Source organism: Gekko japonicus, unplaced genomic scaffold (genome assembly GCF_001447785.1).
Source record: "Gekko japonicus isolate JY-2015 unplaced genomic scaffold, Gekko_japonicus_V1.1 scaffold3480, whole genome shotgun sequence".
Taxonomy (NCBI): domain Eukaryota; kingdom Metazoa; phylum Chordata; class Lepidosauria; order Squamata; family Gekkonidae; genus Gekko; species Gekko japonicus.
Genome location: NW_015169281.1, coordinates 126096 through 148115, shown reverse-complemented (window position 1 = coordinate 148115; position 22020 = coordinate 126096). Strand labels below are relative to the sequence as shown.

Genomic DNA, 22020 nt, shown 5'->3' with positions numbered 1-22020 from the left:
AGCTCCCTGTTTGACTGGGTAGGAAATTTTCTCATCTCACTAGAAGATCTGTCTTCTTTCTTTAGCCCAAATGGGAGTCTCTAACTACCCACTCCTCCTTCCCAACTTTCCTCAGTTCTCCTGTCTGTTAAACTGTTCTCAGTCAGGGCTGAATTCCAAAGGAATTCTCCTCCTCAGTATTCAGCTCTAAAGTCTCTCTCTGATCAGCTGATGCTGACCAATCAGACAGATCTCTTGGAACAGCCTGTCACTAAAGGCTCTCTGGCTCTGTGAAGAATTAACCCTTCACAATCCTATATCTGTTTACACAGCACTTTTAAGATTTTAAAAGTACAGTCCGCCACACACCCCTCTTAATGTCACACCTATACCTGAAGGGCAGGGTACTGCTTGGGCCAAAATGGACCAAGATGGATGACAGCCTGGCATCAGCATGGGAAATCAGTTTCAAGGCACAAGTCAGAGCAGCTGGCTGGCTACTACCCCCTCGCCCTAGAGAGATGCAGGAATTTAGAACTATAGGTCACCCAGAATCTATTTATTCACTCAGTATAATCCCTTCAAGCACCCAAGCCTGACTTCCTCTTCACCTATTACTCTTGATTAAGCATTGATTAATCAACACTTGTCTATTCACCTTCCCAATTACCCTTCCTGTCTGGGGCTTGTAGAGCCATCAAACCTCTCCCACCATTTTGTTTACCTGTGGTAGGACCATCAACTCATTGTCCTCTGGCAGTGAGTCAGCCTGCCTCAGGTTACATTTTGCCCTTTAAATACATTACCCTGCTGCCCCAGTAGTGTGTGTCTGCACACATCCGCTTGCATGTGGGTCTTTTTTCTTTTGCTTCCTGAAATGCTGGCTATTCCCTTCTTTGACTTGCTGCTTCCACAGACCTCTTCAGGATTGGTTAGAATGCCCTTCCCTAAAAATCTCTCCCCTTTCCTCTCTGCCTTTTTTAGTTAACTCTTGTAAGTGTTTGCTGTGTGCATCCGTATTTTATTCTGTTTTCTTTTTATTTCTAATAGAAACCCTACCAGTTGAACAATTGCGTGGTTATTTTTGAGAGTTTTCATAGGGACAAATCCCTGTATACATAGGTGGAGATTTCAGTTACCATCTCTCACTGTCTCCAAGCTAATTCCCCCAAATTAAATGGAGGCTACCTACTCTGGGTAACAGTGTCTCATACTAGGGCTCTATCACCTGCTGCAGGTGTTTAACAGGTAAATGTCTCAGTCTCATCTCTTCATGTTAAGTCATATACAATTCATTGGGGTTACCCTTGATTCTGTTAGAGGCTGTTCAGAGCAGTGACCCGAATTGGCTTGGCAGCAGACTTCACAAAAAGCTATCAATAGTTTGCTTTCCATGTTTTTAAAATTTCTTTTAAAAATACATAAACAATAGAAGTATCAAAATATAGTTATTAAGTTATACAATGTTTGTTGGTCATGCAGAAGAGGAGGAGGAGGAGGAGATTGGATTTATACCCCGCCCTTCACTTGGAGTCTCAGAGCGGCTTACAAACTCCTTCCCCTCCCCACAACAGACACCCTGTGAGGTGGGTGGGGCTGAGAGAACTCTGACACAAACTGCTCTTTCAGGAACAGCTGTGCCAGAGCTTGCGACTGTCCCAAGGTCACACCAGCAGCTGCATAAATGAAATGTTATATATTGTAAAACTTAATTTGTGACATATCTGTTACCCACCCACCCTTTTCCAAAACAAGATGAGGTTAAGTTTCTGGCAAGGTGGTTTCCTTGGCCAGTTCCATCTTACCAATATTCTAGCTGCTACCAATACTTGTTTAGTGAGAATTCAATTTCTTCTGTGTGTTCCTTTGGGAGAAATACCCTAATAGAACTATTTTTGGGATCATGAGGAATATTAGTGCCTATTATTTGAGTAACCTGAAAATACTATGGCAAAAGGATTTAATAATGTGATATAGCCACCAAATATACTATAAAGGTCCTTACTAAGCTGTGGATGTGATTTTAGCTTTTCTTTATGGGGTGTAATAGCAAACTTTTTCAATTTGTTCACCTTTTACAGCTGTATTCTTCGTAGCCATGAAATGTTGACCAGTCTGTTTTCCATGTCAAAGGCTGCTAGGTGTCTTGGTGTTCATGACAGCAGTAACAGCCTTTGTTGGATTACAGGTGCACCCCATTGCAATTTTGGTTCCATTGTGTTTTCAACCCAGAGGTTCAAGATCACATTTGCCTTTTCCTCATTGGGTACAGCATTTCCTCAAATGGTGGCTGAATCCTAACATTTATTTTGAGTGATTAGTGTGCTGGCTTTATTTATTTGTGTGAGAGAGATAATTAAGATAATATTTAGAAATAAACAATTTCATATACTGAACATGCTGGGAAAGTGAGTGGATGTGAACAAGATGCAATTTAACAAGGATAAGTGCCGAGTTCTACATCTGGGTAACAAAAATGAGGAAAACTCATACTGGATGAGGGATACACTTCTGAGTAGCAGTGTATGTGAACAAGATCTTGGGGTAGGGGTGAACCGAAAGTTAAATATGAGCAGTCAGTGTGGTGCAGTGACAAAAAAGGCTAATGCAATCTTGGGGTGAATCAACAGAGGCATAACATCCAAATTGCAAGATGTCATAGTCTTGCTGTATCCTGCTTTGGGCAGGCCGCAACTGGAGTATTGTGTGCAGTTCTGGAGACCTTACTTCAGAAAGGATGTGGACAGAATGGACAGAGAAGAGTGATGAGGATGATCGGGGGCCTGGAGACCAAGCCCTATGAAGAAAGGCTGAGGGACTTGGGAATGCTTAGTCTGCAGAAGAGGAGATTGAGGGGGGACATGATTGCTCTCTTTAAGTATCTGAAGGGCTGTCAGAGGGGGGCAGGGAGCTGTTCCTCTTGGCAGCAGACTTGCAAGAATGGGTTTAAATTAAGGGCACCATCTGGATATTTGGAAAAACTTTTTTACAGTAATAGTTATGCAACAGTGGAATCAGCTGTTTAGGGACTTGGTGAGCTCCCCCTCACTGGCAGTCTTTAAGCAGCGCCTGGACAAACATTTGTCAGGGATACTGTAGGCTAATCCTGCATTGAACAGGGGGTTGGACTAGATGGCCTGTATGGCCCCTTCCAACTCTATGATTCTATGATGTGATAATAATGCTTGTAGATTTCAAAACATTTTCAAATAGCATACACTCACATATGCAGGCAAACTTTTTATTTAATTTTAATTTACTCTTACATATAGTCCTCAGGACCTGCCTTGCTTCAAAAGATGATTGAGGTTGCCAGGCAAGTTCATGTGGGACCAACCAGTTTTTTAAAATACCCTGGACCATTTAGAGTTTTGAAAGTAATGGTCAGTGCTTGTGTCTCAGTGAGAAAGCAAGACTATAAATAAAGTATTGATGCTTTGCTATCATCATTCCTACAGACTAGTCACAAAAATGTGTTTGAGCTTGTGTTTAGTCCTACTTGTCACAAGATTCCCCGCTTCATGAACACCAGCTGCTCTGTAAATCAAAGAGGTTCAGTCATAGTGCCTTTTATTCCTGGTGCAGGATATCTGTCAGGGCTGGGCAGTGCATTGTTGGTAGCAACTGTAAATGGAGGGAAAAACCCACTAGTGGGTCAAGAGCTAAATCTGCCCCCCTGGACCAGGTGACCCTAGAACTGAGAATTCAGTTTGTTTTTATCTACATAGTCCCAAGTGTCTATCTGTGTAGCCCTACCCGTCTTGACCACGTGTGTGTGTGTATGTGTGAATAATTCAGTAGCAAAATCCCCATCATTATGAGCTGATGTGGAAGGCGGGCTTTTCATATTGCAATTATCCTATGAGAGGCACAGTTTATCTGGTGTAGGCTGTACCACTCTATTAAAAAGTTGTAAGTCATATTGGTCCATAAAAGGTAAAGGTTCCCTTGCTCGAAAGCCAGTCGAATCCGACTCTAGGGTTGCGGTGCTCATCTCTGTTTCAAAGCCGAAGAGCCAGCGCTGTCCGAAGACGTTTCCGTGGTCATGTGGCCGACATGACTAAACACCAAGGCACACGGAACGCTGTTACCTTCCCACCGAAGTGGTACCTATTTATCTACTTGCAATTTCTTGCTTTCGAACTGCTAGGTTGGCAGGAGCTGGAACTAGAGATGGGAGCTCACTCCATCATGCGGCACCCGGGTCTCGAACTGCTGAACTACTGACCTTCCACAGCCTGCAGTTCAGCATCTTATCACTTGAGTCCATACAGAGTTCAAAAACAAGACCAAAACCCATGTAATACCTTTTATTCTGACCAACCAAGTTTACACAAAACATTGTACAAACATTTGAGCCCACCAGAACTTTTCATCAGTGTCAGGCTTTCACCTTTCACTTTCACAGGACAAAGTACATGAAGCATTCAAGATTCCATTGCTCTGGGACTAGATCTGCTCTTCAGCCACTATGAATAAAGCCATACTCTACCTGTATGCCTCAGCCACTTGAATCTATATAGCCCAGTCCTAGGTTCTGTTTCTTCATCATTTTAAACTGATGGGATATTAGGAGCTGGCTTTTTCATATGTTTTGGGTAGTTTCTTCTATTCAGAGCTGGAATATTAAAATTAATATTATTTCTGCTGAATTCTATGTAGATCCAAGTAGATAAGAGATTTACTTTATCCTGTAAACTTGCCTGAAATCTGTACATCTCATATTCATGCACATAGGCTATGCCCGAGTGTCACAGACAAGAGCAATTCTTTTCTCTTATTACAGTAGCTTGATTTGTATGCCAGGCTCCCAAACAGATATAATATGATTTGACTAGGTAAATGCTGTTCCTTTGTTTGTATTCTGAAACTAAAGGATCCTAGAGACAGGCCTACTCAGTTCCCTTTGAGCTATTTCAAATGCTGTGCCAGTGATAAAATCACAGTTCAGTATTGGCTGCGGAAGAATCTTCATCAAGTGTTTCACGTGGGTGGGCTCTCGGCACAGTTCCTATTTTGGTTTCTTTCTTTGAACTCTGCTTGGTTCATCCCTGCCCTTTCAGAGCTAATCCCTACAGCTGTTACAAATTTTCCAATTGGCATTTATTTTTATAAGATCTCTGGTTTATAGAAGAAGAAACGAGAGATGCTGGCTGGCTGGGAAGTTCCTGCCACCATTTCAACCTCCTTAGTTGCCTCAACAGACAGCACTTCTCTCTTTCTTTCTCCCCTCTTTGGTGTATTAACCTAAACATTGCCAGGCAATGAATAGAGGTTCTATAGCTCTGGTACAATATGTTATGGAAGCATTTCCCTCTTCTTATACAAAGGGAAAAGCCAGCAATTGAAGAACGTCTTTGAGAGCAAAGCAGTAGTTCATGATAATTGTGAAGAATGTTTTGAAGGACACTTTTGAAATTGCTCTTTGGCTGGGGAGGCTATAGCTGTTACTTTTATTCTTTCAAATGTGTAGTCTGCCCTATCTCAAAGGTAGGGTTACCAAGTACCTACCGCGAATCGGCGGGGGACACATAGTTCTTGGTGGGAACATTCCCGTGGGGAAAACACACACGCTGCGCTATACTGTTGCCCTGACGTGATGTAGGCACGTAGCTGGGCGACGCTCTAGCAATGGGGCTGAAAACTCGATGGTACCGTCGAGTTTTCAGCCCCATTGCCAGAGCACCGCCCGGCTACGTGCCCAGTGTGCTGACGTCATGTCTGGGCGACAGCATAGTGCGATGCGGGTGTGTTACAGGCAGGAATGTTCTGGCGGGAAAGCATGTGTCCACCGCCGATTTGCGGTAGGTACTTGGTAACCCTACTCAAAGGACAGGTAATAATTTAAAGCATAAAATTCTGGTTTGTATACTACAAGCAGAACTTATAGAGTGGGCCTTTTCCCACCTTGCTTTTTTGCACATTTTTGTTCTTAGGTTTTAGGAGATCATCATAAGCAACATAAAAGGCAAAATAGGAGTCTGCATTGGAAATTCAGCAGGAAATTCTCCCCCTTTCTCCCCCACTGATGGAAATGGCCTTTTGTTATTGGAAACAGACTATAGGACACAAGCTTTTGTTAATAATGTCTACTAGAGACCAGATCAACTAGATGTTAGGCATGACAGGCAGGTAAAGGTGAGGAAATTTAATCAAGAACATTGTAGCAGGCAAGTGTCTGACTTCGTCCTGTTGTAGGTATCTGAAGAAGTGAGCAGTGGCTCATGAAAGCTCATACCCTGTCTCATATTTCGTTAGTCCTTAAGGAGCTACTGGACTCTTGCTCTTTTTTAGTGCTACAGACAGACTAACACGGTTACCCATCTTGCTATAGACGTTTTGTAATTCATGACACTGGTGCAACAGTCTTCCACTGCTGCACTAACAGAAGGTTCATGGTGTTAATGGTTTCTCTGAAACATCTGGGTTTACATGGGCACACCAGTCTCTTAGACTGTGGACCCCCCTTTACTAGTTCTTTTACCACAATCTAGAGATTTTAATTATTTAGATAGGCTGCTCTAAACCAGCCAATAATTCTCCTTTTGACTGTAATCAGCATGCTTGGGATAAGGAAAAGGATTTTACCTCCTCTCATTCTTCTCCCTTAGTTTTATAGAGTGAACATGAAGCTGCCAACACATTGTGGAATTATCTCAAAAGCTCAAAATGTAAAGAGTTTTTATTCAAGAAAGAGAGAGAGAGAAGCTAATTTGGAGAATCTAAAAGATGAAACTACAGTCAAGCTGCAATTAATGGAAGGCTCATGATACATCAGACGTCCACATTATCATGTAGGATGTGATTGCTGTTATAGAGATCTACCTTTAAAAATACTGGACTAGTGGCTAGTGTTGATTATTCTCTCTCATACTTTTTATAGCATCACCAAGCAACTGGGATGGGAATGTGTATGTGATTTATCAGTAATCTGTGAAGATTAGCCAAATTATTTGTTTATGGGATATATATTATTGGGATTAGATGATTAATTCAGACTGGAAATTCTGTCAGTATAGTACGCTCTCCATTAAATTGTCAGATCTGTAGCTGAGCTAACCAAATGGGGCTCAAAAGTGATGCTGAAGTCTCAGGGATGTATTATTTGGGGGGGAGTCAATTTAAATGATAATGCAAGCACTAAAAGATTCTAATGTTTTGGATGTTGAAATTACTTGAGAAATACTCCAGAACAAAAGCACATCTTAACACATGAACAAATATCTGTATCATCCTCTGTTTTAGAGTACATATGAAACTACTACTAGAAAAGCAGACACCTATATTGCTAAACATTTATCTACACTGCAATACATGGATGGCAGTAGCAGCTGGCATGTGAGCCTCAAGCTGTTTTATTGAGTTGGTACACTTGACTACTGGCGTATAACTGCCTTAAGTGTTTGGAATGAAATGCTCCAACTCCCATTTCTGTGGTTACTTTAACTGATACAAAGGGCAGCAGGTGAAGAACTGCCACCCAGGGAAGAGTTCTGGTGGAACCAGTAGTTCCTTCTGGATATGTGCTGGGATGGCAATATTACTGTGCGCTTTGACTTGAGCATTGTGTTTAGGATAGAAAACCACTAGGATAAGAAACCACTAGATTGACCAATCAGTTTTAATGCTAATTCATTATGAATTGAAATAATTAGCTAGAAAATAGTGTCCTCTGTAGTGTTCCCCAAAACCCATTGAGGAATCTCAGAATAAAAAGTAGTGTTTCTTTTCCATCTGCTGAAGAGGGAGTGTATTTCCTTATTTACCTGGCACCGTTATTCGGATTCATAATTATGCTCCTGTATAATAGTCCATCTTTGTCAAGCAGCATGTGTTTTGATCCTCTTCGGGAATGCATTACAGCTACAGCTTTGTCCTGTAGTGCCTGTTTGATCTTTGTAACACTAAAGGTTTGGAAATATGATGCTCAAGCTGGTAAGTGTTTTGCCCAAGTTAAAGGAAAACCTGCCTACAGGTACTTTCTGACTGTAGAAGTATGATTACTTTGCAGGAATTTGCAACATTGACCAGGGAACTTAATGCATGTCGAGAACAGCTCCTGGAAAGAGAAGAAGAGATCTCAGAGCTGAAGGCAGAGCGCAATAACACAAGGGTGAGTCAAGATTCTCTTTTGGTTCTGAAGTCCTCCTGACCTGCTGACAGCCTGATCTAGAGGAACCCCCCCTTCTGTCATAGGGAGTAAAAGATCTAGTCTGAAGTATGGTTGGTCTCCCTGATTAATCTATGGAAGACTTGCAGTCTTTCATCTCAATAAGGTTTAACAGAATATAAAGCTTTCTGTTGAATTTCCTACCCAGTCAGTGTTTGATAGGAGACTGGTATTCTTGATTGAATGTTTAGGGCTTAGCATAATCTCTGTAAAATCCAATTTAATTTCTATAGAACATTGCTGTTGTCTTTCATTCTTATTACAGTATAGCTTGTTTTCATGCTTGTAAAAGCAGTTCGTCTCCACATCACAAGAGTATTTACTCTGGAGCTCTAAATTTGCTGAGAAGCCTTTGTCTTTAGCATCCCCATTGTATGTGTATAAAGTGTCATTAAGTCACAACTGACTTATGGCAGCTCCCATAGGGTTTGTAGGGCAAGAGAGTAACAGAGGTGACTTGCCATTGCATAATGACCCTGAAATTCTTTTGTGGTCTCCCATCCAAATACCAACTAGGGCTGACTTTGCTTAGCTTCCAAGATCTGATGAGATCAGGTGAGCCCTGGCCATCCAGGTCAGAGCATCCCCGTTAGCAGTGTACAAATGCAAATGGGCATCTTCTCGGGCATTTGTTTTGAAGGCACCTCTAGAATTTGGCACTTACATTTGGACCTAATGCTGCATCTCAGGTTTTGTTTTTGCATTGCTGCACTAATGCTTTTTTAAGTAGGTTGCCCTCAAAATACAGTAGAACATGAGTTGAAGATTCTGAGTGTCTTTGTGATGGCTCTGAGTTGTTAAACATATAAAGCACTCGCTAGAGAGGACCCTGATCCCTTACTGTTTCTGACCCCTGTTCTTGTCCAATTTTGTCTACTCCATTCCATTTTATTCCATCATTCTTTGGTGCAAATCTGAACATCACTGATTATATTTTTGAAAGTGAATAATAGTAAGTTGCAGACATGTAGAATATACTAGTTTCAGCAACTCAGTACATGCAACACTGAGAGAAATAATAATCTGTCACAGAGCTACACAATTCAAACAGGTAGGTGGTTACTTTTAATCAATAAGATTATGTCGCCCATGTTCTGATAGATCTGTATGGGCTTCCCTTTGGTTTCTAGGCACAAGTCAGAGTGCTGTTTCTTACCTTTTAAGGCTCTAAACAGTTTGGAGCCTGGGTACTTAAAGCAGTACCTCCTCCCATGCTGGCCATTCTGTCAATTAAGACCCCCTCCCCAAGTCCTGTTCTCTGACCTCCTGGCTTGCAGAGTTAGGTGGGTGGTGACCAGAGATATAGCTTTTTCTTTTAGTAGTGACACCTTGTGGTTGGAACGTCTTTGCCCTGTGGGAGGGATGATGAGAAACTTGCCAAGCAGGGTAGGGTGTCAGAAAACAACTTTCAGCTGTGAGTGGGCATTCTGATCCCTCCCCCTCTGACAAACCCGCTCCCTGCATCCCTGCTGGGACATGGTGAGCTTCCAGGGTAGGTGGTCAGTACACCAGCTCCTACCCAGACATGGGTCCACCAGGCTGTATGCAGCCCACAGGCTCTATGTTGTGTCCTCCAGGCCTCCTGTAATTATATATATAATTCCATGTTCCTAAGTCATTGGGTTTTGAAGTTGAAGACACCCTGTGTTTGGCAACTATAGTATGCTGTTAGGCAAGTAATACATGGTGCTTTTCACCTCTGAGGATGGAAATAGTTTGGTGATAAAAACCTGATAATCTTAGTGAAGTAACAGGACATTGAGAGCCCATTTTCTATCGTGTTGACTTTGAATACAGAGTAATTGATGATATACCCCATCTTGCAGCTTCTGTTAGAGCACTTGGAATGCCTGGTCTCAAGGCATGAACGTTCTTTGAGGATGACTGTGGTGAAGCGGCAGGCTCAGTCTCCATCTGGTGTTTCCAGTGAAGTTGAAGTTTTAAAAGCACTGAAATCTTTGTTTGAACACCATAAAGCTTTGGATGAGAAGGTAAGGCTTGAGTTAACTACTGTTTTTTATGGTGAGTGCTGTTTCAGCAAACTAGCTAATCACAAAACAAAGTCAAAGCTGAGGACTTTAGTCAGCATGTTCCTGCAGCTCTCTCACCAACCTTCCAGTTTCCTTTATGAGTGATCTCCTGAGCTCAGGCCTTAAGCTTTGCAAAGAGATTAAAAATATATCCTGGGAACCTGCTGCCTGGATAGAGCTCATGCTTGCTTGAAGTTCATCTTCCTGGCCTGTGAACTGAAACATACTTCTCCAGGTTTTTACCATATGGGCAAAAGTTACTGTCCCCTTTGCTTCCGGTAACCCTTCTTCTTTTTCCTTGCCCTGATATGTAGGATGTGGGTTATTTTAGGATACCAGGTTTACAAGCCTTCCATGGTAACTAATGTCAGGGGCAAAACTATAGATTATATGCAATCTAATGTTTTAAAAGGATTTAAAAAAACAAACTGCAAAATCTTTGAAGGATTAACTGGTCTGAGGGAAGAGGGGCTTTTTAATACTTTGAATGCCATGTTCCTGCTGTAAATTTCTACCCCAAAGTGTCTTTATCTCCACTGGAGAATTTTAATTTTTTTTTTATTATTGGGATTTTTACCCCACCCTCCCCGCAAAGCGAGCTCACTTACAGAATAATTTTTAGGGGGGAATAGGCTGCATTTTGTCAAAAATGTCCTAAGAAGAATAACTACATGCACTAGTTCTGTGCTAATTCTGCCTTATTAGGAGAGCAATTCTAAGCATGTCTACACAGGGCTATTCAATTGGGCTTAATCCAAGGAAAGTGTTAGAGTCAAAGCCTCCTATGTAGTGTTTGTTTACTTACATAGTTAGCTGAGAGTTAGGCTTCTGAAGTTGTATAGTTTTTTTGAACCCTTCTGTTTTGGAGTGAGAATAGAGGCAAGGCTGAAGTAGGATTGTGGATGAGTGCTGTATGAATGATGAAAGTGGTTGGGGGATTGTGATTTCAGGGATTTATAATATTTAGATAGTCAGGACTTCCTGGTATGACCTATTAGGTCAGGTAACCTAGTATTTTGCATAATAGCACTTTGATTGTAATCAGTGGTAGTAGAGTTAGATGGTGTTTAATCTGTTGTTTTAGGAGTGGACTTTGCTACTTCTGGTCATTCTCTCTATTGGTTAAGTCTGATGCACCGCGGAGACCACCGGTGTAACAAATGTCTGGTCAGCATCTATGCTCTTGGGACCATAGTTCCCTCTAAGCTGAGTTAGTGTGAGCCAGCTCACAGATTTTTAGCCTCCGGTTCACACATTTCTGTCTTAGCTCAGGAAGGATGGATCCAAAGCAAACTGATTTATGCAGCAGCCAAATCGCTCGCTCACAACTTTCATGCCAGTAGCTCACAAAGTAGAATTTTTGCTCACAAGACTCCACAGCTTAGAGGGAACATTGCTTGGGACAGGGGAAGTTTTGCGGTGGGCCTAGGCGGGGTTTCAAGGAAAGGATGCAGAGAAACAGAGCGGCTCGGCGCCCTTCCAGCCTACGGCCCATCCCAATGGTGGCCGACAGTGGGGCCAGGATGGAGAACCCCCCTCCATCACTGGTGCTGTGCAACGCCAGGTCCATTAACAACAAAACTACAATCCTTCAGGATTTTGTACAGGAACAACGAGCTGACCTGGTGTGCGTGACCGAGACCTGGGTGCGGGAGGGTGCAACGGTAGCTCTCACCCAGCTTGCCCCGCCCGGGTTCTCGGTCCTCCACCAGTCATGGACTAGGGGGTGGGGGGGAGGAGTGGCTATCTTCATTCGGGAGGCTTACTCCTTCAGGGCGCTTCCGTCACTGGAGATTGCGGGCGTTGAGTGTATTGGTCTGATGCTGGAGGCTGTTGAGAGTTTGGCAATTTGGTTGGTGTACCGACTGCCTAATGCACCAGCCAGTAGCCTGTCATCCCTGCTGGAGGCCGTATCAGGCTGGGCGTTGGAGCACCCTAGGCTGATTGTCTTGGGTGATTTCAACGTCCATGCCGAGGACGCGGCCTCCAGCCGGGGTCCGGAGCTACGGACCTGGTGTCGTCCATGGCGGCACTGGGACTCTCTAAATTCATCTCAGCTCCCACGCATCGGGCTGGTTACATGCTCGATTTGATCTTCGCGGCGGGGGTGATGGTGGACCGGATCATTGCAGAGGCAGTGCCATGGGCAGACCACCTGGCCCTGAACGCCCATCTGAACGTTCCACCCCGACCTTGTTTAGGCGGCGAGCCGATTTTTGCTCACTAGTGGCGCCAAATGGATCCAATGCGATTCCATATGGCCCTGCGGGATCCGAGGCCCCCTGGCGGCTCGTTGGATGAGCTGGTAGAGGACTGGCATGTCTGGCTCTCCTCAGCCATCGACGAGCTCGCTCCCAGGCACCCTCTCTGCACTCGTGTTAGGCGAGCACCTTGGTATACCCAGGAGCTGTGAGAGCTGAAGCGAGAACTGAGACGGCTAGAGAGACGGTGGCGTCGAGCTCGTGATGAGGCGTCAAGAAGGACACTTATGAAAGCCTGTGAAATGACAGTCAAAGCCACAAAGAGAGACTTCTATGCGACCTTGATTGTATCTGCTAGCTCACGTTCGGCCCAATTATTTAGTATAATTCGGTCTTTGACAGCTTTGCCACAGGGCAGGCAAAATGTTAGGGAGTTGGATATTGGCTGCGAGGCATTTGCGAGCTATTTTGCAGACGAAGTCTTAGCGCTCCGTTGTGACCTCCCCGCCACAATTGAAACAGTGAGTGAACTTGAGGCCCCTTGCATGCCTTTGGTGCCGGGCTTAGAGTGTTTTGACCTGCTCAGCCTGGAGGAAGTTGACAGATTGCTCGTATCTGTACGTCCAACCACATGCGACCTTGATCCGTGCCCCTCCTGGCTCATAAAAGCGTGTTATGAGGGATTTCGAGGTGTCCTGCGGGAGATTATCAACACGTCCCTCTTGGAGGTACGGTTCCCTGAGGCACTCAAGGAAGCGATGGTCCGCCCTCTCTTGAAAAAGCCATCTTTGGACCCAGCCGAATTGGCCAACTATTGGCCGGTGTCCAATTTGCCCTACTTGGGCAAACTTATTGAGAGAGCAGTGGCGTTACAGCTACAGGGCTTTCTGGATGATACTTCTGTCCTCAATCCCTTCCAGTCCGGCTTCTGCCCGGGTCAAGGGACAGAGACGGTGCTGGTCGCCCTGACTGACGACCTCCGTAGGCATTTGGATCGGGGTGGTGTGGCAGCACTGTTGTTCTTAGATCTGTCGGCTGCATTTGACATGGTTGACCACCAGTTGCTGACCCACCACCTCGCTGACGTGGGGATTCAGGGGCTTGCCCTTCAATGGTTTGCCTCTTTTCTCCAAGGTCGGGGACAAAGGGTGGCGATAGGGGACCAGTGATCCCGGAGACATCCCCTTGAATGTGGGGTGCCACAGGTGGCTGTGCTGTCCCCGATGTTGTTTAACATCTACATGCGCCCCCTTGCCCAGATTGCCCGGAGTTGTGGGCTTGGGTGTCATCAATATGCAGATGACACCCAACTCTATCTGATGTTAGGCGGCTGGTCTGGCTCTGACTTAGAAGATCTGAACCGGGCATTACAGGCAATGGCTGGGTGGCTCTGGCTGAGCCAGCTGAAATTAAACCGAGCGAAGATGGAAGTCCTGTGCCTGAGTTGTGTTGGTATGGGGTTGGGGATCCCTCTCCCGACCTTCGATGGGACACCTGGAGGTTAGGAGTTTGGGAGTGCTCCTGGATCCCTCCTTAACTATGGAGGCCCAGGTGGCAGCCACTGCCAGATCGGCATTTTACTATCTTAAACTGGTTCAGCATTGATGGGTCTCTCTAGGAGGGATCACATTGGGCCTGTGCTGAAAGCGCTGCACTGGCTACCAATAGCGTACTGGATCCGCTTCAAAGTGCTGGTTCTTACCTTTAAAGCCCTGTATGGCCAGGGTCCGGCTTACCTAAGGGACCGCCTTTCCCCATATGTTCCCCCAAGGGCACTACGGTTGGGGAGTCAACATCTCCTGGAAATTCCAGGCTCCAGGGATATTAAATTTGCTGTTACTAGAGCCAGGGCATTTTCGGTGGCGACTCCTACCTGGTGGAAGGAGCTCCCGGAGGAGATCCGGGCCCTGCGGGACCTTTCTCAGTTCCGCAGGGCCTGTAAGATGGAACTCTTCTGCCAGGCTTTCGAGTAGGAGCCGCCACCACTACAATTCCACCACCGATATGTATGCAGCATCTCACCACTACCACTAATATGTGGTTCCATCTGGGTGCGAGGTGACCCTGGAAGGAGAGGGGATGATAGGTTGCGGGACCAATTGCCATTGGATTAAGATCTACCCCATCTTGCGATAAATGGAGCACTGATACTTTGTTGTATTATATTGTTTTAGGCTGTTTTATCTGTTTTAACTCTTGGCACTTGTGCCTCGTTGTTAGCCGCCCTGAGCCTTCGGGGAGGGTGGGATATAAATCCAAAAATAAATAAATAAATAATCTGTGAAGTGAGCTCCTTGATCCTAGACATTGTAATGTGTGGTACTTTAGACCTATAAGTAGCTACAAATGTCTCTGAGGTCTGTGCCTCTGATTTGCCTTTGAGTATTCTTTCACCTTCTTGCTTTCAGGTGAGAGAGCGCTTGCGGGCAGCGCTAGAGCGAGTAGCTACACTAGAAGAACAGTTGTCAGGTGCCCACCAGCAGGTAAATATGGGGTTTCAAATTCCAGTGTGAATTTCGCAGATTCTTTTTAAAAAATACGTGAATGCAGCAAGACTACATCCTGTTGTCTGCTTCATATTGTAGCATGAAGTAGTATGAGCTGTTTTGAATGACGTGTGAGTCACTGTTGTCACCACATGGATGGTTGAGTACAGGCCACAGTTTTTGTGAAGTAACTTCTGGGTTGTAGTGACTGAACTTATATGATTTAGCAACCATGCTGAAGCTAAGCAGGTCTAGGTCTGGTCAGTGCTTGATGAGAGACTGCTTAGGAATCCTAGGTATGCTATGTTAAGACTCGCAGAAGAAAGGCAGGATTTAAACCTAATGATATGGGAACCCAAAGAAGTCTATTATGATATTTTATTATTTAAATCTCTGTGTATTGTGTAAAAATGTGTCCTAATACAAATGTAAAATTGGGCACAAGTTTAGAGGGGACCAAATCTCCAGATACAGTCATTTCTGACTATGAATCAGTGTCTGGGGACCATGATTAGGTGAATGAAGGTAAATAATCTGAAATTGAATCCAGATAAGTTAGAAGTGGTGTTGTTCGCAAAGGCAAGTGTGCTTGTTGGGATTGATATACCAAATCTGGATGGGATAAAACGACTCTATCTAGTTGTGTAAAGATTCTGGTATACTTTTGAATCCAGCCTTGCTTTTTCAAAAACTGGTTCCTGTTGTTGATTCTGACTGGACTACTGTACATGATTCTGACTGGACTACTGTAACCAGAGACAGTTCCCTGCCCAAGCAGTACTCCTGTCCTGATAGAAGATATGTCTTGGAATGGTAGTCTCCTCCCCTTAGACCTTTGCTTTTTCCACCTGGGGCAAAAGCAGGCTGTAAAGATACTGCAGCCGACCTGAGAAATACCTTAGACACTGCTATGTCATTGTGTATGGTCCAGAAAAGCTAATGCCTTTCCTTTCACCAATGCTTTTCTTTTCTTCCAACTGGATCATGATGGAATCAGGTATATCTGCTGGCTTATTGAACATGGGAAATAAATCTGCTCATTGCATTCCTAGATGGCTTAGCCATATAAACTGTAGGGTCTCCAAGAGGCTGAGCTGGATCCCTTTTCCAGAATTCCTTGCAAGGAGTCCTGCCCAGTAGGCAACAGTGTAGCTGCAAAGTCCAAATTGCTTTCATGACTTTGGCTGTAAATTGCCCGTTATACACCAGTCCCAGCCAATACTGATAGCTCTGATAGAATAGGTGCTAGCCTTGCTATAGATAGGCTGCCTGAATGACTCTGCTTTAAATGGCCACCCTCCATAAGTGTCCAACCAGAGCTCAGGTGGGATAAGTTGGTGAGGTGCCTGGCAATGGTAGTCAGCCCAAGCCTACACACCCTTGTCCCACTCCCCCTCTTGCTGCAGTGGTCACAATGGGAGTGGCCTGGTGAAGGTGGAGCTCCCTTCTTATTTAAAGTAGGAGGGTCCCCAGTCAAGCACACAATTTATGTAGTCCCAGGTTATGGACTGAAGGCACATAATGCAGCAGTGTGGTGCTGCTGAGCATGGTCTAGGCAGTGGCTAGATGAGAGGGACCGCCTGTAAACCCTATATATAATATCTTGGGTTCCAAGGAAAAAAATTGAGGTATAAATAAATTTAATATTCTTTGTTTACTTTGTGAGGTGAATTGTTGAAACTGGCATTATCTTGTGTCCAGATACCACCACCCCCCGGCATCCTTTCAGAACAAAACTACCTTTTTCTGTTCACTGTATAGGAAGCCTGGTATGTCATACATTCCAAACCCCTCTTACCTAAAAGGGCTCTAGTCACCTATTAGAGTGCCTACTTCCCTATCCTGCTATGCCAGGCTCATTGACTCACTTTGGATAATTCAAAATCCAGACTGTAATAAACTTTCTTTGGTGTAATATGCAGTGAGGGGTCTCTTAATATCAGATAAGAGAGAAGTAGTAGAAACTGTAAAGATTTTGGTTGGAGTGGCAGAAGACTGACTAGGCAAGTAGCTGTCCGTTTCTTTTTCTTGTTTTCTTGTATGAAAACTATATCCTTTCCCAAGTATATTGAAGATATATTTTGCAGATAAGTGTTCTGCAGCAAGGTCCCTCTCAGAGAGAAGCCCCTGTGGGAGAAGATGACAAAAGGACTGAGGGAAAAGAACCTGGTCAGAAGATTCTTTGGAAGGTGAGTGCTGTCATGCTATGAATGTCCAGCTCACTAGATGAAAGAAGAATTTATAGTATCCAGTGCTGATATATTGGCAGGTGAGGAGATGATTTCTAGAGGTGAATTTTTTTCCAGTACCCTGTTACTGTGAGTTGCAGTGTGTGTTGTGTATCCCACTGGAGACTGAGCTCTTTTGTTGTGTCTTTACAGAGACTTCCTAATGGCTCTATACACCCAGAGGATGAGGCTAGTCGGTCTGTGGAACTGCAGGAACTTCTGGAGAAGCAAATCTGCCTCTGTTGCTGAACTGGAAGAAGATCTGAGCACCGCCAGGAGGGACCTAATCAAATCAGAGGAAATGAGCAGCAAGTACCAGAGGGACTTACGCGAGGTTAGAGAACTCAAACAGCAGAAATCATGTCACAGAAACCCTGGATCCATTTAAAAACCTACTAGTTTCCCCAGCGGTTGCAAAGACAGAGTAGCCCTCTGAGCTTCTGGCTGCAGCAGGCAACTGTTGCAATTGCAGCAGTGGGTTGAGTTATCCATCAATAAAATCAGTATTTATCTGAAATATTCAGTGCGGGATCTGGCTTGGAGCAGACCAGGGATTTCCCATCCATGCTATAATTCAGGGAGAGAGCTATGTCTGCGTAATAAACAAAAGTGAGTGATTTTCTTCATGCCTTTTACCCCCAGGCTTTGGCACAGAAAGACGATATGGAGGAGAGGATCACCACCCTGGAGAAGCGCTATCTGGCAGCTCAGAGAGAAGCCACATCTATTCACGATCTCAATGACAAACTAGAGAATGAGCTTGCTAATAAAGACTCTCTTCATCGCCAGGTAACTGGCTTTGGTGCCATGGCACCTGAAATGCTAGTAGCAGTCAGGCAGAGAGGTACACGGGTGATGAGACCTATCTTTCAATGCCCATTTTCCTCCTCTGCAGAATATTCTGCTTGGCCATTCTTCTCATCCAAAAGGGGGTCCCTCCAAACTGGGAAATTGGGCCAGTCTGTCTCTTCATAGTATTGATCTTGGTATTGTGGAGACCACAGGCCCAGACTACTCTTATCTGTTAATACTAAGAGCTGGACAAAATTAAGTACTGTAATGCAGGTATGGGAACTTGCTGTCGCAGACTAACATTTTGTTTGGTGCACAACTTTTGGACAGAGTCTAAGGCATGTGCAGCCACAGAACCAAGCACTCTTCCTTCAAGGAAGAGTTGCAGTAGAGTGTATGGATGTAGTGCTGTGGTATTTTTAATGTTTCCACATCCCTGTGCTCATTGCTGCCATCCTGCATTGATCTGCAGTGTGAGGAGAAGGCACGGCACCTTCAGGAGCTTCTAGAATTGGCAGAACAGAAGCTGCAGCAGACGATGCGGAAAGCAGAGACACTTCCAGAGGTGGAGGCTGAGCTGGCCCAAAGGATAGCAGCACTCACTAAGGCAAGTGCACAACCAGGAGCTGCCAGCAAAAGGTACAGGAAGCAGATTTCCCCTGAGATGAAGAGGAAGTTGGAGGAAATGGAGACTTCTTTATCAAAGTTGTTTTCAGTTGAACAAACTTGAAATAAGAAACGGAGGGCCATTTAACCTGATTATGCTGTGGTAAGCGTGTTTAAGAATTGAGCTTAGGGCAGAGAATGTGAGAAGTGCTTGTAAGCTCCTCTGTGTAGGTACTACAAGGATTACCAAGGATCATAAAGAAGCAGTATAGCAAGATTCAGAGGCCCGCTACCCTTCTTCAACCTTTGTTTAGTGAAATATTATTTTAGATTTGAGTTTAGCAAGAGTCCCCAGTCTATTCTTTGTACCTGAAGTCTAGTGCAAAGCTTGAAAGATTTTGTTCACCCTTCATTTTTATTTGTTTGCCACTGACCCAGATTTCCCATAAATCCACCATGGATTTATAGTAGAGCATGTTAAGTGATATCCCCAGAGTTGGTAGGCACTGCTGCCTCCTTGGAGACTGTCTTGTTTTGCGCAGGCAGAAGAAAGGCATGGCAGTATTGAAGAGCGACTACGGCAGCTGGAGACTCAGTTGGAAGAGAAGAACCAAGAACTGGCAAGGGTAGGTTAACTTCCATACAGGGTTTTAGCTCTAACACATCCCTTACAGTAGCCTCCCACATGTTTGCCTCTGGTCTTAAACCATATAGTTATATCCCAGTTTTTAAGGGATGTGGTTTGACAGCTTAAAATTGGGGCAACCAATCACTCAAAAAGGCTACTTCACACACACAAAATCACATGGTGCATTCATGTGACAGTCCTTTTCTAAGTTGCCACCATTTAGAACCCTTTCCCTGCCTCACAACATCTGTTTACTAATCAGTCTGTTCCTCTTTTCTTGTACTGATATTTCAGCAATACAATACAATAACAATAGCAGTTTAAATTAGTAGTTTTGTACTGGGGAAATAGTTGCCAGTTTGTCATTCTTGTATTCTAGAATAAACTTATGCTCAGAAGAATGGTGCAATTCACCTCTAATTTACAGCAAAATTAATATTCACAGGGATCAATCTCTCTGCTAGTATAAACTGATGCAACTGTTCCACTGACAGCTTAGAGCATACATTCTTGACTCTTTTGACACTCACAGCAGATGAGGGGGTCAAAGCATGGTTGGCTAGTTGCGAAGACATTTCTGTGTCAAGATGGGCTGGGTGCAGCGAAGGATAATTTCTGGGTTTCTTTAATGATTAGAGCTATTTTTACAGCAGTCTTCAGGCAAATTTTCTTGGGGGTTGCTTGACTGATCATGATTTTCCCCACAGGCCCGTCAGAGGGAGAAGATGAATGAGGAGCATAACAAGCGGTTGTCTGACACTGTGGATAGACTGCTAAGTGAGTCCAATGAGCGCCTGCAGCTTCACCTGAAAGAGCGGATGGCAGCCCTAGAAGAAAAGGTATTACTGGCCCTGTTGTGGTGCATAGTTCACATGGTGAAGGATAATTTTGTTGAGAATTATAACATCTGAAGTGTTGTGGGTCTCAAAAGGGCCTAAAAATTTGCTGCGACACTCAGTAGATTGGTTAATTCAAGGTGCTACTATTACATGTCCAAGGTTGAACAGTGCTACCCTTTTGTTGCTGTATGGGTCAGAGCAGAAGATTCTAGAGAAATCCTGGGATTAGAAGACTTGGAAAGTGACTTTGTTGTAATTGGCAAAATAGATGACGTGTGAAGGTGTGGCCTGCCTCAGGCTATTCACCTGAATATTGGTAGAATTACACAGCGACCATAAATATTTCTAAGTAATCTGGATAGCATACATATCTGCTAATACACTTAAGAACATAAGAACATAAGAGAAGCCATGTTGGATCAGGCCAGTGGTCCATCCAGTCCAACGGTCTGTGTCACACAGTGGCCAAAACCCAAGTGCCTACCTTGTACCTCAGCTGAACCTTTTAAGTGTCCTCACTACAGTCTCTCTCCTAGAATATAGTGATTCTAGCATCCTATGGACTTCCCTAAGCAGCCCAGTAAAAATAAATAATTCACTTCTGTTCTTAAAGTCCTCATGAGATGATTTATCAGCTGTCTTCAACCTGTGAAAAATAATCAGTCTTGGCATACAGAGAGTGGTACAGCAGACAATTCTGATTAGAGCTCATAGCTTTAAAGCACCTGCCTGGCTGCACTGATCACATTAAACAGTCCCTCATCATGTCAAGGTTTTCCCATAGTTGTGGAGTGTTGTAAGAGGATGGTAACATTAGCAAGCTTCACAATATACATGATAGAAGAATTTCTTTGAGGCTCCTGAATGGGAATGCTAATGCATTGTAAAAGACTGCTACTAATTGTTCCAGCTCTCTTGTAATCAGAGTTTCTTGGAAACTGTTCTATTACAACAGTTAAAGTTTCACTTGGACATGCAATAAAATGAAACCACAATGTCAAACAGTGAGTGAAGACTGCTGGATTGAAATCTTCTGGAGAAAGACAGGGACTCCTCATCAGGATATTCTGTGCAAAGCACTTTTCAGGTGTGGCATGAATACCCAAGCAAATTGCCACCTGCATTCCATGCTGGTGTTGAGCCCACAGTAGCCCCCTTTCCCCTGTTTTGTTACGCTGCCAATGTGGGGCCAGCATAGTAAGCACAGTGGTGGGATGAGATGTTGGAATGAGTTCTCCTGTGCTAGTTCCTATCTGATGGGGGGGGAGCACTTTTAGTGCTAACATTACAGGGAAAGCAGAGGCAGCTCCCATGCATTTGTGCCATCAGAAGTAGAGCACGTAGCAGCCATCAGATTTATTTATTTATTTATTTATTTAAGTATTTTTACCCCGCCCTCCCCGCAAGCGGGCTCAGGGCGGCTTACAAGGGGCATAGCCCGAACATAAAATCACATAAAATCGAATAAAATCCAATAACATTACAATCAATAATAAATAGTAAAGTGCTTCATTTTATCAGGCGGTCTTAAGTTGTTAAAAAATGGTGGCATCATCATCCAAAAATGGTCCGAGCCCGCCCGCAGTACACATTGCAGCATTCTAGTAGCGCTACGTTTAAGGGCACTCTCAGCTTCGATGTTCTTACCACCGTTGATGGTAGTGGTGGCAACAGCAGTGGCGGCCCCTACGTGAAAGCCTGGTGGAAGAGCTCCGTCTTGCAGGCCCTGCGGAACTGCATAAGGTCCCGCAGGGCCCTGATCTCCTCCGGGAGCTCATTCCACCAGGCAGGGGCCGCCACTGAGAATGATCTGGCCCTTGTTGCAGCATATTTCACCTCTCGGGGGCCCGGAACTACTAACTGGTTCCGGGTACCCGACCGAAGTGCCCTTGGGGGTATGTATGGGGAAAGGCGGTCCCTCAGGTAGGTCGGACCCAGGCCATATAGGGCTTTAAAGGTAAGCACCAGCACTTTGAAGCGGACTCGGTACGCTATAGGCAGCCAGTGCAGCGCCTTCAACCCAGGCTTGATGTGCTCCCACCTGGGGAGGCCCATCAGCAG

At 44.5% G+C, this 22020-nt stretch overlaps 1 protein-coding gene across 1 annotated transcript in view; it reads left to right on the top strand.

Moving 5' to 3' along the window:
* The first annotated feature begins 8040 nt into the window (after window positions 1–8040).
* PPFIA4 (protein tyrosine phosphatase, receptor type, f polypeptide (PTPRF), interacting protein (liprin), alpha 4) overlaps window positions 8041–22020 on the top strand; it is a 79552-nt gene continuing 65572 nt past the window's right edge. The window contains 10 exon segments of the mRNA XM_015416567.1: window positions 8041–8092; window positions 9976–10140; window positions 14789–14863; window positions 16954–17055; window positions 17248–17324; window positions 17326–17428; window positions 17737–17883; window positions 18359–18497; window positions 19039–19118; window positions 19828–19959. Of these exon segments, the coding sequence (XP_015272053.1) occupies window positions 10030–10140; window positions 14789–14863; window positions 16954–17055; window positions 17248–17324; window positions 17326–17428; window positions 17737–17883; window positions 18359–18497; window positions 19039–19118; window positions 19828–19959 (966 nt within the window). The 5' untranslated portion in view covers window positions 8041–8092; window positions 9976–10029.